The 17,048-nt window shown below is 40.8% G+C and overlaps 1 protein-coding gene across 6 annotated transcripts in view; it reads left to right on the forward strand.

Annotated features, from left to right (window-relative positions):
- The window catches only part of DPF3 (double PHD fingers 3), a 161,875-nt gene that overhangs the window by 86,252 nt on the left and 58,575 nt on the right, over positions 1–17,048 (forward strand). For all 6 annotated transcript variants that reach the window (XM_026038608.1, XM_026038609.1, XM_026038603.1 and 3 more), the window contains 3 exons: positions 5,032–5,159; positions 8,093–8,188; positions 12,841–12,919. In XM_026038608.1, coding sequence (XP_025894393.1) covers positions 5,032–5,159; positions 8,093–8,188; positions 12,841–12,919 — 303 coding nt within the window. The remainder of the gene's footprint in view (positions 1–5,031; positions 5,160–8,092; positions 8,189–12,840; positions 12,920–17,048) is intronic.

Genomic DNA, 17,048 nt, shown 5'->3' on the forward strand with positions numbered 1-17,048 from the left:
TGATGGCTTGGGTGGCAGCTGCTACTGTGGAGATGGAAATGATCCATTGTAAAACAAATACATTGCATTGTATAGAAAACGGAGTGCTTGTTTTTAATTTATGATTCAAAGGGACACTGAAAAGTTGTTTAGCCTGCAGTGCAATGTGAACTAAATGGTTAGGAATGGCGACATGCAGTTATTTTGGTGAATCAAAATCTGACAAAGCTCACCATTTTGTAGGGTCTGTGCAAATGCGACTCGTTTGGAGGCAGCAGTTATTGGAAAAAAAAAAAGCGGATATTGGAATGAAGCTGGCGTGGGTTATTGCTTACTTTCCACCATTGAAGCCTAAGGACCATGATAAATAGAGAGGTGGCTGCACTAAGCTGGTAAACAGAAACAACTGTGTTAATTTAATCACTATGAAGGGGACACTGCCAAGTTAAGAAACATAAATTTTAATTATATGTACACACATGTATTTGAATTACAAATGTATGTACACTCTTTAGCTGCGACACCAATAATATCTGGGGTTATTAAAATGGGAAGAACATTCAAACAATGTTTATTTTTTATGGATTATTTTTGTTGATTTAACACATGTTTTCCTTGGTTCTGACTTTCAGTCTTTCTCCTTTCCTGTATCTTATATGCTAACCAGGTGCTATTGTATTTGGAATATTAATCAAAAGGATATTTATCTATAAACTTTATTGAAATTTCTGTTTTTAGAAACAGTAATCTTTTAGTCATATTACTTATACTAGTAGTTATTAGCTGTAATAAAGATTATGCTCTCTGAAACTGCAGTGCCTGAAGAAGGGCTTGTGCTACAAACTCGGAGTTACAGTGGAAAGCATTAGAACAATTGGCTGGTAGCGAATGTTGCTACCTGTATTTAAAAAGGATTTGGGTGAGATTCAAGGATTTAAAGACCAATAAATTCTACGTGCACATTTGAGTAATTGGGAGTAAGCAGTAAAATGCTTGGGATAGGAAGATATAGGAGGTTCTAACTGCATTTTTTTCTGCAAAGGAAAATCATGTTCCCCTACTCTCATAAAATTCTTTGCATGATCCGGAAAGGACTAGTGGATAAGGATGTTGACAATTTGCCTAGACCTCCTGAAGACCTTTGCTATGTCATAGGCCTCCAAAGAGAAACAAAGTGAGTCCACTCTTGCAGAATGTGGGAACGAACAAAGTGGAGAGCGGGAGTGAGGAGTCAGGGCCAGAGAGGTCCCTGAGGGCCGCCTTGGTGAGATCTCAATGCGCCCAGTGGGATGGGCATTTTAGTTTGTTACATGCTCATGGAGTGTTACTTAATGGGGGTGCTTTTCCCTGTCACGAGGTTCCTAGTTCTCCTCAATGTGCAGCTGTGGACTTTGCATTAGGCTGCATATGTGCATAGGTGATACTATGGGAAGCGTAAAGAAAATGGTTATGTGTTTGCTTAGATGGAGTGTGTGCCTTCACCTGCAAATGTTGGGTACAATATTAGTCCGTCTCAGGAAGAGTATTAGGAAGAGTACCGAAGAATGAGAGGGTGATAGCACAAAGCCTTATGGAAGAACTCCCACAGCAAGAGTAATGGGGAAAAAAAAGTGATTGTTTATCTTTGAAAGGAGATGAATAAAAAGAAATGACGGATAAGTTTGGTCAGGAACTTCTTCCTGTCTCATAACAAGAACAAAGTGGCAGTCAATAAAATAAAGTGAAAGAGCTAAAGAAAGCCTTCAAACCATAGCTTAATCACCGAACTTGCTCTGTAGGAAGACATTGAGGGCAAAAGCATGTCAAAATGGAACAAGAGGTGGGCCGTTCTGTGTGTTGCCAGAAGAACCGGATTCAGGATAACTGTTTGAAAGTAATATTGCCTTTATCCGTCAGGGCTGATGTGATAGAGATCAGGATGAAAGGTAGTATCAGAGTAGGTTGTTTTACTTTGTGTTTTTCTCCTGACAGGCTCTTAGCCCTTCTTCTCCATCATGTGATGCAACTGTGTGCGGGATCACAACAAAGTGAGAGGCAGAGAGAGGCCAACATGGGGCACAGTTTAATTTCTCAGTCCTGGAAGGGTCTCTCTCCTATTCCAGGGGGCTAGGTGAAGTCGCGGTATTTCACATGAAAATACATCTCAGATACTGAGCTGACTTCCCAGGTACCTTTAGCATACGGCCATAAGAGAAAAAAAGCCACTTTTCTAGCTTTCTTGGGAAAATCCTGGAGAGTTATGTAGGAAAGAAAATATTAAGGGCTTAGCAAAATGAGTTTTGTGAGCCCTGGTAGTGTTTACCTGTTTCTCTAGGGTAACGTCTTTTACATTTTTAGAGGCTTTTGTCTGTGAGGATCCAAAAAGTGTTTTGGAAACATTGTGTGTAGTAGAGCTTTTTCTTAACAGAAATACTTAATTCCTGACTCCATTTCTGTATCCGATACAGACTAGCCCCTTTCCAGGAAGGACTGAATTCACTACAAAGAAGTTATCCTTGGACCTTTGCAGATTTTATATTGTAAGCTCTACATTGCAAATAAGGTGGTGCTTGCCATTTTCCAATGTCTACACTTACCTACTCCAGAAAGCAAATGGCCTCTGGCAGGTACCAGAGGAGAAGGAAGCCCAGGGATTTGATAGCAGTTATCAAATGTGCGGATGGGAGGCAGCTGCCATGAATTTCTGTTCCTGTCATTTGCTGCTCACTAATTTAACTTCTTAGTGGCTCAGTCTCCCTGTCAGTAAACTAGGAATAAAAGTGTTACCTACCTTGCGCTGGCCTGGCAGTGGTGTGTCAAGTTTAATAATTAAAAAATGCATCAAGAGGTGGGGATGCAAGGTCTCCTGGAGTGTTGCTAGTGGGGAGTAGGAAGACCACACAAAACAAACATGTTTTTAAAGACAGCTGATCTTTTCTGACCTTAAGGCTTACCTTTTTCCCCTGCCCTAATGTTCAATATCTCTAGAACAAGCAAGAAATATTTTTACCTTCATATACATTTTTCTTAACCCACTTGGCTTGCTCCTTCCCTTTTCTAATACATTCGTTTGCTGAATGGATCCATATCCAGAGACTGGCAGAACTTGTCGTGGTGAGCCCGTGTTTTTGTTACTGTTGCCCTTCAGCTGGTTTGAAACTTCTCCTCTTGCCGAATATCTGGTACCTCTTGGGTTTTGCAGTCCCACAAGGTTCCAGATACTGAACAAATGCCCTTTGGCACCCACACAGAGGGCTTTGACACCAAGCCAAGCTTGCCTCAGAGTTGATTATGGAGGTTCTTTAGTAACTATAGGCTTAAGTGTTGTGATTTGCACGTAAATCAAATCTGAAGTCCCTTCTTTGTATTGAAATGTCTGGATTTAGCACCCAGAGAGAGGCATGGTGACTTCATACAGGGAATTTCAAGCTATATGATTCACTTTTGACTCCTCTGTCTTTTTTACAGCTGGAGTAAGGGAGAAATGGGGAAGGTAGCATAAGGGGGGAGAATAGGCACAACTCAGTACCAGAACCAGAGGCCTGATGGAATAGAACTGCTTGGGATGAGCAGGGGAGTCAGTTCACTGTTGACTCCTTCCCATTGTGTGGATTGACCTGGGAGTTCCTTTGAAAATCCCAATGGCTTGGGCTTGCTGCACGGCTTGTGAATAGAATGGCTTTGTCTGGAATTGTTGCTGGATTTTCTGTGGTTGTTGGCTGAGCTCTGCTCTCCCACTTTAGAAGACTCAAGCAAGCGGGTTGTGGAAGCGCTCATCAGGGGCCCCAGCCACTGGCTGGCTTAGGGTTCTCACATATGGAACAAATGTGTTCCTGGGACACAGCTGAGAGCATACAGCTCCTGGGATGGAAAGCTCCAGGGAGCTTCAGAACGGCTGGTAAACACAGCAGAGCTCTAGGAGAAGTGGATGGAGCTGTGAGATCAGAACACCAGATGCTGATTTGTAAGCATTGGTCCTGTACCTTGTTATTTTAGAAATCTGGTGGAAGGAATTTATTTTAGAAGGGAAGGAAGGTTTAAGAAATCCATATCATGGCATCAAAAGCTAGGGTGACATTCGGGACGTCTCTGTGTCACAGGGTTGCTCTGAACAAGCACCCATACAAGTCGGGAGGAGGCCAGGGAGATGGAGTTCTTCCCTGAGTGTATTCCACACCTCCCTCCAACCAAGGTTGGTGCTGTCCTGCATCTCACACTCTCAGGATAGCATTCAGGGGGGAGCTCTGCTCTGCCCCTGTGTCTGGTTGGCAAGTTGCATGAACTCCTCACAAACCCTCATTTTCCTTTGAAGTTGGGCGCCCCAGGCCCGCCCCGAGCTCGCTGCCTTTGCTGCTTCTGCAGTGGCTGAGGTTCAACCTGTCTTAGAGGCTCCATTATGCAACTCCTAGCTCTGCTCACTGATGCTTCTTGATTTGTGTAGCCCCGTTTAAAACAAACTGAACATCTTCTCCAGTCAAAAATGTGTGTTGATATTCAGGAAAGATTCAAGACACGTCCCTTTTGTTTTCTCATTTGTAATCTCAGCATTGACCCTTATACTAGTTTATACAAGCTTTCCACTTCTTCACGTATGGAATATGTCCTGATGTAGGAAAATGCTGCTTGTAGCTGTGCCATGTATACTGTGCTAAATGCGGATGTGTGTAATTAAACTAGTTTGCTAATTCAGAAGACCCCATCTTCATATTTGCTATTTCATTATCTAAGAAAGCCTTGGTGCTTTTTTTTGTGTGCGATTTTTTTTCTTTATTTGAAACACAAGGAGTTTACACAAAGGGGAAGGACCTTTCTCCTGTTGCACCATCATGGTATAATACGTACAGCCTCTTTTTCCTGTAAGCATACTCAGGGACTGAAAAGGTCCCAGTTTTTCAGTGAGATAGACATGAATCCTATGAGGGGACCTTGGAAATTAAAAGAAGAACCTGAAGAGCTGATCCTCAAAGTAAGAGTGAGCCTGAAAGTCTGTCAGTCTTCTACTTGTCTTCTCTGTCCTTCTGCTGGGTTGCTGTCTGAGGGAGGTACGTGATGCCTCTGTGTCTTCTTTTGCAGAAGTTGATCTGCCTCTGAAGAAAGATGGCTTCACATCAGAAAGTACAACTCTGGAAGCCTTGCTGCGTGGCGAGGGAATAGAGAAAAAAACAGACACTAAAGAAGAAGACACTATACAGGAAATCCAGGTAAAGGAGATCTCCATGTACTGATAGCAGAGCAGAATTTTACACTTTGTTTCTAAGCCTAGCAGATTTTGGCTTGTGGCAGAACATTGTATCTGTTGAGAGTTCTGTCATTCTGCTGTCAAGATGTTATCAAACCCTTGTGCTACATCATGGTGCTCAAAATGAACTCAGGGTCTGCACACCTGTATGCTTTGTTCAGCTTTCCTCTTCCATAAAACTCTGGGTCATTTGTGTTCTGCATGGCTTACATATTGTAATTTGGAGCAGTATGAGGTTATTACATATAAAGCTGACAAGCAAAGGTGCATCCAAACAGTAAACTGAATTTTAGTGCCTCAGGTTTACAGGGAGCCTGGACATGGATTTGAAGATGGATTCACATCTACTGACTGTAAACAAAAGCATGTTGTTGCCTTTTCTGTTCTTCCTTAGGCTTGCTGAAAGACCTTTGAGAAGTATACAGACAACAGAAACCAGTAGAAGTATTTTATTGCTAATTTTCTTAGATGTTACGAGTGATACAGTTAAGAGAAGTAGTCTCTTTCCTAGCATTACAGCTTTGAAAGTTACTTGTGAAGATTCCTTTTCATCTTCTCCCAATTTTAAAAGTAGAAACACAGTAGTGAGACTGTCATAAAAAGAATGCTACTAATAAAAGGATATTGCCTGTATGCCACTTCATAAAGACATTTCAAATTTATAGAAAAGCGTGTCTCAGGGGAGCAGCAGCAAATCTTTGGTGATGCTAAAACACCGTTCTGCTCTGAGTCTCTGTCAGTGCTTTCTAGTGAGACCTATTGGCAATGTGTAAAACTTAGTGATTTTGGCTGAGACACAAGATACTGCATCTGTACTTGAAACTAGTGAAAACATGAGTGGGCAGCCTCAGCCTCATGCCAAGTGCTGCAGAAAAGCAGGAGAGTCAAATCTGCGTTACTTGAGGCTCAGTCCTATTCATCTGATTGCTAATGCTCCATGGAAATCTCACACATGTAAAGGGAGCCAGAGAGGTCTGCAGTTCCCAGCAATGTGGGTGAAGGAGCGCTATTGAAGAGGGAGCATCCCAGGTTCACAGGCTCCGTGTGAGACCCTCATTACGTTTCCTTCTTCATTAGTGGATCTGTTTATAGCTGCTTCCAGGGTCTCAAGAAGGCTTGATGCAGCATCTTTATGGAATGGACAAGTACCTTTGGATGCTGCTATGCAATCTGAGCTCCCAGATTGTTCCAGCAGCAGCCCAAGAAAGAGACTTCAGAGACAGTGGAATTGACAGAGGTCTTTGCACTTCTGCAATCTGGAGCAGGGAAGGGGTTTAACAATGTTTAGAGAGTCTTCAGCTAACCTGCCTCAGCTGTGACCTGTCATGTTGACGCCGATTTTCATCAGAACAGCCACAAAAGGCATGTCTTGCTGCTGCTGCTGCTTATGCAAGCACAGCTTAGCTGGATGCAGTCTTCAACAGTGATTGCTGAAGCTTTCCTAGTGTCCATCTTTCAACATACACTATGGTGCCTGATGAAGGGTACCTGGACAAAATCTTATCCTTATGATGAATAAAAGAATGCAGATCTCTCCTTTGGTCCTTTGCATGCTCTTCAACATCATATTTTTAGAGGTCTTGGATTCAGTGGGGTTGAGAGTGAGCAGGTAGAATAGACATAGATGTGATTCCCATCTTGGGGCCAGCCCAGCATCACCATCTAAACCAGCTGTGTGTGTCAGGAGAAGATTTGGTGCCTAGCTGGTCTAAAGTATATTGAGCTGGGAAATGGTTTGTAAGACAAACTTGGAATATAAGAGAAATTATATAGAAGGGGCAAATACTGAAAAAGATTTTAAACCTTCCTATCCATTTTAAGATTTGAATCTGCGTCATGATTGAATGTTGTTGTCATTTAAATGGCTAGTGACACAGCAAAAGGGTGTCCAGACCAGACGCTTAGGGAGTTGTGCTCACCTCATGAGTGGCAGGAGAGGCTGGGGCCCTGCTCTGTATTTCCAGCAGCAAGATCAAGCACTGAGGGGAGCTCCAGGAGACTCCGTTTGGCATTAGTGGCATGCTGCCTTGTCCTGCCTTTGGCCGTGCTGTATCTGATTTATGCCTGTTTTCAGGGCTGCTAGCCTTGAGTTCATTCTCAAGTGGTTACATTTGTAAGATCAAGATGAAAAGGTTGAAATTCTCTGTGAGATGATAAATTGTGATTATTTTCATTTTTATTCCTATTTAGTAATTAATTGAAGGAACTTTTATTGTTTCTACTAACTTCAGAAAGACCTGAACGTCCTCAGTGCTCTTGTGCACCAAGAGCTCTTCTATCAGCTTGCGCAGATGTGTATATGGTGTAGCCTCCCAAAGATGTTACTGTCTAGATTCAATAAAAATAGTAGAATCTGTGAATGAATTGTCAGTTTTTTTTTTTTTTTTTTTTTGCTAAAGCAAGAAATTTCTGAACTGCCAGCTGAAAAAGATACCTCAAAGCTCTCTTCTGAAAGCTCATTCTCAACATCAGAGGAAAAATAAACCATTTAAGGTGCAAGAAACCAAATCCAAGATCATGCAAAACTCCTGCTTCCCAAACAAGGGAATTTATACAGACTGTACTGTCCTGGTCTATCAGTGTACATGTACCTGTACTGTCGTGGTGTATCAGTGCTCAGTGATGCCCTGAAGGTGTTTCTTAGGAACTTGTTTTTCTTAGTTATCTGATATCAGTAGTATTTCTTAATGAGAAATCCCTGAAGAACTGAGAGTGGAAGGGAAAGCAAATTTTGCTCTAAGTGCAAAGAAAAGGGGATTCTGGGATCTATTTTGGCATTATATCATTAATCAACTGTAACTTAATAACCTGTAGTCTCTGTGGTAAAGAACAGCGGTTGGTTGTGTGTGTGATCTTCTTTTCTTCTGATCATTCCTGTTTATTTTTCCACCACAGAGGGTTTTAGAAAATGATGAAAATGCAGATGAAGTGAATGAGGAAGAGGACTTGGAAGAAGATATTCCAAAACGGAAGAACAGGCCTAGAGGACGGGTAGGTGAATATTGTACAGGAATGGGAAGTAAGGAAGCAAATCTCTGCTTTCTAGTATATATTTTTCACATGTATTGCAGATGCAAAATGTCTATCTGTGGGTCTATGACAATGATAACCCTTTTGGTAATTCTAAGCTACACTTAATAGTTGTTTACATTTTTCCAGTTTATTTTTGCTACTTATCAAGAAAAAAAGATTGTTGTTCCAGTGAAAAGATGGGGTAAATTTATTATAGTGATGTATTTGTAATTTTAATGCAAACTATAATAGTTATGATGACATCCTGCTATTACAATACTCATACTTTGAAACAACATTTGCTAATTACAAAAAGTAAATTTGGTAAATTCAGTCATAAGAGCCGAACTAAAAATTATTAATAAAGGTAACTTGAACTATGTTAATACATTTTGCAACTTTCCCTAAGGTAGCACGTTGTGGCTGTCAGTTTGGCCCTCTTGAAGCCCATGAAGAATTTTCCATTTAATTGAAGTGGGCAAGAGCTTATCCTTAAGGGAGCCCCAATCCCATCTCTTACCTAGGATGTCTTCTCCCAGTTTCAGCAGGGAGCCAGCTGAATAAGGAGGCCAACATTTTAAAACTTGGAATCGACATTTTCAATCGTGGCACCTTAAGTGAGGCATCTAAATAGAAGTGAACACGATTCTCAGCAGTTTTGAGCATTTTCTTCTCTCTTTGGCTCCAGCAGGCGCTGCAGGGGCACAGGAGCTCCAGAGGTGCCTTTTGATGTTTGTAGGAGTCAAGCAAGAAGGGCCACGTTTGAGGCCAAATGAGCAGGATATAATCGCTTTTGAATGAGAGAGACATGAAACCACACTGAATACTTACAATGTACTTATGCATCAGACCTTCTCTTTTGATTTCTTCTGTTGTTGTGTTGTTTCAGTTTTCTGCTCCTGTTTATTTTGGAGCTTAAGTCCTTTAATATAAGATCAAAGCACTTTAATAACTGGATAAGTATATATTTCACCTTCCTTATTCTCAAAATCACCTGAACCAGTTTCTTTCTTTCTTTCTTTCTTAGCCAAAGACCCCCACCTGGAAAAAAATTTTCCAGAAAAATGTAAGTTTCAGAAAGTTTGTATGAACCAGTAACCAAAACTAGGAGCTAGCATTGATACATGCACACAAACTTGGCTGTAGCTATCAACTAATATTCCAGCTTAACAACTCTCTTCTAATAAGTTGCTCTCACATAAATTGGGCATGTTGGGCAGAGTGAGTGAACAAGTGAATAGCAAATAGGAATATGCTACTTAGAGGAAGAGAATTAGCTCTATCATATATTCCAGGGCTATGTAAACAAAGTCTTGAATTTATTGTTAAGTGCAAAATGGTACTCTCCCATTCAGGAAACGACTACTTTAGAGTAACTCGACTGTTTTTTCTCTACTACTGTAAAGAAAGAAGTTGGAGGGTGCTAGCGGTCCCATTCATTTAGAAGTACAAATTTACCTGATGTTTTCTGCCTTAGACTGATCACCTATTAAATACAGGATCAACAGAATCTCTTACCTTTCTCTTGTAACTAACTCCTGCTCTGCTATTGCCCTGATTCCATAGGGTCCAATAAAAAGAGAAGTTTGAAGAGTGCCAAATACTTTGAGCAATTTTCCTTTTTATTTGATGACATCAATAACCAAAGTGAAATCTGGTATAAATTAGAATTTCAAGATCAGGCCAGATTCCTTAGCTGCTGAGAACTGAATCAAAGCCTGAATTGCATCTGGTCATGAGTGTTTTGCCACTTTTCAAGCACCCGTTGTCTGAGTCTGACTCAGAATGGGGTTCAGGTCCCAGGATTTGAAATGAAGGGGCGTGAAATCTGGGCAGCACCTTGTTTTTGGGAAGGAATTGCTCAGGATATTTTTGTGGAATAGTAGAGAGGAAGAACATGCATAGGAAACTAGATCCTGCAGAGTGTGGCCTCTGGGGATTTGGAGAATGAATGAGAAGGATTGACAGCATTGATGCTGGTTTAGTGCAGCGGAATTGCTGTCTTAGCTTTCCAAATTTCACATACCCCTTCCTTTCCCTACAGCATGATTTTCTTTATAATCCTGGACTTCTCCATCTGCCCCTCTGGCTGCTCTCTCTGGCTGCTTCAGTCCTGCTCGAAGGCTGCAGGGCCATGGCTTCCAGGTCTCATACATCAAGTCTCGTAGTCTTTGCTGCATCACATCAGCAGAATGAAGCAGCTGTGGAGACTGAATACAACAGACAGGAGTGCAGGCAGCCAGCGAGCAGCGCTCCATTTAGTGCCTTTGGGGCAGCTCCTAACTTTGCTACCCCCTCAAGGCTGGCCCTGAATTCATGGGAGCACTAGGAAGGACACTGAAGGCCAAAGTGATGGATTTGTAAAAGGAGCTTTTTTGTATCTTTGCTGGACAAGGAAAATATGGTAGGAGCTCAGAGAGGCAGTTTGCTAGGAGATAGGAGAGGAATGCAGCTGCACCTGTACAGGCTGTGTGCTCGTCAGCTGAATACCCCATGGGACATTTTCAAAGGCACTAAAGACATTTAGGAGCCCAACTCCCATTGAGAGTCACTGACTTGAAAAATCTCTGCCTCTGTGTTCAGTGCATGAAAAAATATATTTGACGTGTGGTCATGACATGAATACAGTACCCTTGCTTTTCTGTAGAGAACGCTTTGAAGGGAAACAGCTGGCTGTAAGACTAGTGAAACTCCAAGCACCAGACCTTGAATTACCATCCTATCCTGAAAGATGTCTATATAAAAATAGTACCTTCGTACTGAGCAGATCTGTTCTCAGTGTGTAAGCAGAGTCAGAACTCCTGATTAGTGATAAAAATAAGATTTTGCGGCTTTTTTTTACAGCTCTGAAGAGGCAGTGCAGCCTGACAGAATAGGGAAATTGGATCCCAGTCCGGGCACTGATAGAAATATTTATGAAGGGCCGATCACTTGCCTCTGTGAAGGATCTTTGATGAGCTGAGTACAGGAGCAGCCAGGGACCTAAATTTGGCTTGCAGAACATTTTGCAGTAATGAGGGAAGAAAGGAACTAGCCCAGGATTGATCTCACAGCCCAGAGTGGATTTACAGAGCTAACAGTCAGAAGATATTGCAGAGTAGTAGGCTGATTTTATGAGATACAGTCAGTAATGCGGCCTCCACCAAGCAGTTCTTGCTGGGTCCTTTTCCAGCGTGAGACTGCTTTTTGGTTCACCCTTACAAATCTCACTTAGGATGTGTGTGCTGATCTGCACTGAGCTCATTGCAGATGCCTGATTGTATTTACTCCAACCAGACAGTGGCAGATCCATGTCTTTCCTTTGGGACTGTGATAAGAGCTAGACCTGAGCAATCCCAGGGAAATAATACGTGAGGTTTCTATGAATTTCTATTTTGACAGAATCAATGTAAAACTGATTCTTGTTCCTTCACGTTAGATGTATGAGGGAGTGCAGCTCAAATAGTGCTAGTGCAATGCCACATCCATAGAAGGGAGACAGAACTTTTATGACCCTTTTGTATCTGGAGCACTAATATTCTCAGAATTGCTGTGTCTTTTCTGGCTTTACTTGATGAAGCTCTGTCACTTTCTTATTTTCACACATAAAAGCTGAAAGGACTCGAGTCATGAAGTCTTGTTTAAGGAGAGGCATCAACAGTTTATTAACAAAAACAGCAGAAACAATTTAGTTACTTTTGCTTGGGATCAGCCTAGCTTGCAGAATTACTACAGGGCTCCGTAGCCATCCAGTTTCAGATCACTTGCTGAAATGAAGATCTAGTCCAGAATTATTGTTATCTACAGACTGCACATTAGCTATGGTGAAATAATTGAAGGCCTGTGCTCAGTTCCCTCACAGCCTCTGCTGCTAGAGGGGTACCAATGTCCGCTTGTCATCTCAGCAGAGCAGGGTCAGAACCAAGGGGCTTTGGTGGTGAATTCCACTCTTACCCCTGGAGTTCAGGACAGAGCGGAGTGCACTGTGGACAAGCAGAGGGTGTTAGTTCCAGGTTGTCAGGTCAGTATCCTTTAGGAACAATAAATTATAAAAGGACCTTTCTGGATAATTCCAGTTCTCTACTATTGTGAATAGCCATGTTACCTTTTCCACTAACTCAGCAAAGCTCCACTTCACAAGAACCGTTTTATCTTTGTCCTTACCAGAAGGCCATTTCAAAACCTTGCTTTTTAGCTAGAAAACACAACAAAACCCCAAAATAAAAAGCAGTCCTTTCTTTAGAAATATTAAAGCAAATAGTTTTAATTCTGTTCTGTTTGGGACCTGGCTGATTTAAGGGCTGTATGTATCCTCTGTCACCTGTTCATTCATTCATATTCAGTAATAAAAGTATTTGAACATCTTCAGAAATGAATGTGTGATGATACTTCTACTGAATGTGTTCTGGCAGTGACCTTCTGCTATGGATGAACTGTGTGGTTCATCTCTGGAGGGGATCTCTGCTGCATTGCAGGGTCCATTAATATAGTGAAGATCTTAGGAGATGAAGGGCCAAGCCCCGCTCCTGGCATACATGTGTGGAAGCTGGGGATTTGTTTAGTCTATATTGGACATTTTTCACAAAGGGTGAAGGGCATCAAGAACGCTGAGGGGCAGTGGGATAATGTTAACATTCTTCTTATACTTGCAGGCTCGGGGATCTGGAGGTGGCAGGAGACGGAATGATGCTGCCTCCCAGGATGATCATGACAAACCCTATGTTTGTGATAGTAAGTAGCACCCAGACAACTGATTATGCTTCAAGCCTGGTACTAGCAGCTCGGTGCACTCAGGGCTTCATCTTTTCCTTTCCAGCAAAGTGTTCTGCTGCTCTCTGACTTGCATGTTGCCACCTGCCGCTGCTGCTGTTCTTGGTGTTTTTGCATGAAGGAAATAAAATTAAGTCCTCAGCAAGACTCCGCTTCCCTCTGCACTAGAATAAATAATCTCTTCTGTTTCTCTCTCCTTCTCTTTTACTGGCTTCTCTGCCTTTTATCTTCCTTTTCCCTGTGTAAGATTCACCTTCTATTTCTTTCTGTGTTTCAGATAGTTACAAACAAAAGTGTAAGTCAAAAATCTCCGATAAAGGTACTTCACACTTGTTGTATCTCCTCATATCTTTGGTGATTCTCTTCCCTTTAATTATTTTAAAATCTCACGGGGCTAAGGCCTTATCCCTCACTCAGAAAGGACTCTTATGGTATCATCAGGAATTGAGCTCTTCTAAGAAGACACACAACTGGAGTGCATGGTTTTGACACTCATTCTCTTTGGCCATGCTGTGTCACCTTTCAGTGGCACTGCTTGTGAAATAGTGTATTGCCCAAACAGAAATAGGATAGGAGCCCAAATATAAGGAGGGAGCCCCAGAGTTGGTACAGAACATGTTTCTGTTAAATCTAGTCCTTGGTACTCTTCCTCTTCTTTTGATATTCTTTTCCACTTCATTATTTTGTTTCTGTGAGGGACACTTATCTTACCCACATATTTTTGAGGCCTCCCACCTTAACCTTAATCTCCCACCTTAACACCACCTAAGGTAGTACGTGCAATAGTAATTTGTGCGACAAAGTACCTTCTATCTTGCCAGACAGCAAGGTAACAAAAGTTAGTAGAAGTAGGAGAATAGTAGGAGGTCTTCACTTCCGTGATCCAAAAATCTTCAGTGATTTTGAAATATGTCTTCTAAGACATATGTAGGAACCTGTATTCATCTCCTCCTTCTTTCCTGTGTGGTATGTGCATGACTGTCTTTATCTCTTTTCTGAACATCCTTGGAATATCCAAATACATTTATCAGTGGTGCAGTCATTCTGAACATAATGACTTTTTATTGTCTAATCTTGTTCTGCTGTAAAATCTTATGGAAATCTCGCAACATACATAGTAGTGATGTGCACGTAGGAGATAAAACAGCTACAATATTGAGGGAGGCAGCAGAAAGGTTCTGAGCAAGGTTCTGGCAGTGTTGTACTCTCAGAATTTTGCCTTGGCTTACAGTTAGAAGCATACATTTCTTGTTTGGTTTTGGAGAATAAAATCATTTTTCGTGTGACAGATATCTTTCATTTTCAAGAGACATGTAGTCAGAGAGTCATAAGAAAATGTGGAATCCAGGGGCTCCCCTTTTCCAGTGTAGGTGTTTGAGAAAAGGGTTATGTGGTAGCAGAACTCTTTTGCCTTGCTGTGGAGCAGAAGGAGAGAGCTGTCCCAGTGGTGCTGCCATCACCCTGAAATAACATCTTGCCCCTATTAACTTTCTTTAGAAATATTACATACAATTCATTGTTAATAACCAGTTTGTTGAGTTGTCTTTCCTGCTTGCGTGATCAGGTTTTCCCTGGTCAGCCCACTGAAGGTTTTCTTGAATGTATTTTTTCTTTTTTTTTGTGGGTAGGTCAATCTAATTTATGGTAGATTAGAAAAATATTTTGTCACATTAGTAATATGAGTTATTAGTAATATGTCACAATAGTAATATGTCAAACCTTAATGGTTTGACACTTTTTTTTTGGATATATTCTCTAGTTTACTTTCAGATTTTTTTTTTTTTTTTGTTTGTTTGTTTGGGTTTTTTTTTTGCATATGTTCCGATATTTGTGTTTGGAAAATGGCTATAGAGGGAACACAGGCATAACTGAAAAAAAGTCTTATTTAAATGTATAGTCACAAAAGGTGATTTTGGTGAAGAACTACTTCATTCTTTTTTCATAGTTATGCAATCATATGTACAGGAAACAAGAATATCAGTAGCATTCATCTATATGTGAAACACCTGTCTGTGTCAGTAAGATGATGAAAGAGCAACATCAAGTCTCCATTCCTTTACCACTGCCTTCTCCCTTGCTGACACTGACCCTTGCATTGGAAGATGGGAAAGTAATTCCTGGAAAGGCCTGTCTTTGTTGGAACAGGCAATCACCTCTAAACCAATAATAAATACTCTAAACCAGTTTTCAAACTGATTGGAAATATGGAATGCCTGTGCTCAAAAAGTTTTGGAAAGCTCAAAATTTTGTGTTACTCTGTGTTATGTTTTGATATGTCATGAAATGTTTTGATTTCATCAAATAAGCAAGTGGAAAACCTGTTGTATTTTCAGGGATTTCCATTGAACAGTGTTGTGCCTCGAGCTCCCTTGGGGGAAAAAAAGAATAAGTTTGATAGTGCAAGCTGCAGAAAAGCATGCTGTGAGATGGGTATAGGCGAGAGATGGTAACACAGCATAATGGATCAGCAGCTGGGTCAGAGCAGATGCTAATCTAGTTTGAATATCTGGCTGGGAGATAGAGCAGATGCCTGCAAGGCTGGTGAAAACTAGTCCTGAGGAGCAAAGAAAACCCTGTGATACCAAGCAAGAAAAGATACTCCATTTCAAGATACTCCATTTCAGCTGTTCCAGATAAACTGGGCGTGTGATTTTAGAAGAGGGGTAGAGTGAAAGAAGGTAAGAATACATGTATAACAAGAATGGGTGTCATGTGCTTGTCAAATGATCAGCCGAGGAGCCACCAATCCTACCACAGTCCTACCACAGAAGTCTACTTCAAAACTGTTTTATTATTTTGGATTGTTTACTATATTTTGTTTTCTATCTTTGGAAAACTTTTTTTAATTGAATTTTTATTCAGAAACTTGTATTCTGGGATAAAAATGGCAAGTTGTAGCACCTGAGCTTCATGACTTTGGATGTCTGTGTCTTTCTCTAGCCAGAATGGTTGGTTCTATAAGAAAGTTATTAGCTTTCTTCCTGTCTATCCTCATTTGCCTGCTTTCATTCTTTTCTTTTTCCCATTGTAACTTACCCAGATACATACTTGCTTCCAGTTTTATTTTCTCTCCCTCCATTTATGGAAGATTTTCCTTGTTTGTCTGTAAAAGGAGTTGTTTCTCTCTCTTTTACTAGTATGTCCAATATGTCCTTGTCTCCTTTTAGTCTTATTCTTACATAAATTGAATTTTTAGCATAACAACTTCCATATCGTATCCTTTATTCATAGTCCTTCTGAGTTTGAGTCATGCATTCAAATCTGTTCTTGGTGCAAAATGAGAGTTAACTGAAACCTTGTTATGATCTCTGCAGGACCATGAACTAATGCAACCTTGCTCATACCCAGACACACTGATTCTGCAGTCTTTTGTCAAAAAAAAATCTTAATTTTTAGCTTTCTCCAAATATTTCCCCTGAATTTTCTCTGCTGTAGTCTCAGACCAGTTCTTCTTGCTCTCTTCTTAGTGGATAACAATGTCCTTTTTCCATATTTGAAAACAGTTATTGTAACTTCTTTCAGCTGTGTTTTCTTCAGGTCTGTTTCTAAGCTTGTTTCTTTTCTCTGAAAGATCTCCAAAGGGTCTCGTTTAAACAGTAGTGGCCAAAACTAAAACAAACATGCTGTTTTGAGACCAGAACCACTTGAGAAGAAAGAAAACTGATTGATATTTCTATGAGTAACTTCTTTTTACCTATAGAACTTGGATTTTTGCAACGTGCTATGATATATATCTGTAAGAGATGCAGAGATGATTGGCCTATTAGATAATTTTGCAACCCTTTTTTCAATGCAAGACACTTCTCCCCATCTCTGTTTCTAACGTTTCAATGGCAAAGTAATTTTCACCCTGTCCATTATGTGAGTTCATATTTAATGTGCCATTTCCTGCAACTTCTTGTTTCTTCCCTCTTCAACCTGTTTCTACTCAGGCTGATTATCTGTCATCTTTAGTTTCCTCACTGTACTACTTTGTTCTGTTTGTAACGTTTTCTTTACTAGGCCTCATATGAATATTCACTAATAATGTTACTCTTTGAAAGAGTTATTTGATTAATTAAGCTTCTATATTATTTTCCAGTATTTTCTT

This window comes from Nothoprocta perdicaria, unplaced genomic scaffold, assembly GCF_003342845.1.
Source record: "Nothoprocta perdicaria isolate Ctin4 unplaced genomic scaffold, notPer1 scaffold_213, whole genome shotgun sequence".
Taxonomy (NCBI): Eukaryota; Metazoa; Chordata; class Aves; order Tinamiformes; family Tinamidae; genus Nothoprocta; species Nothoprocta perdicaria.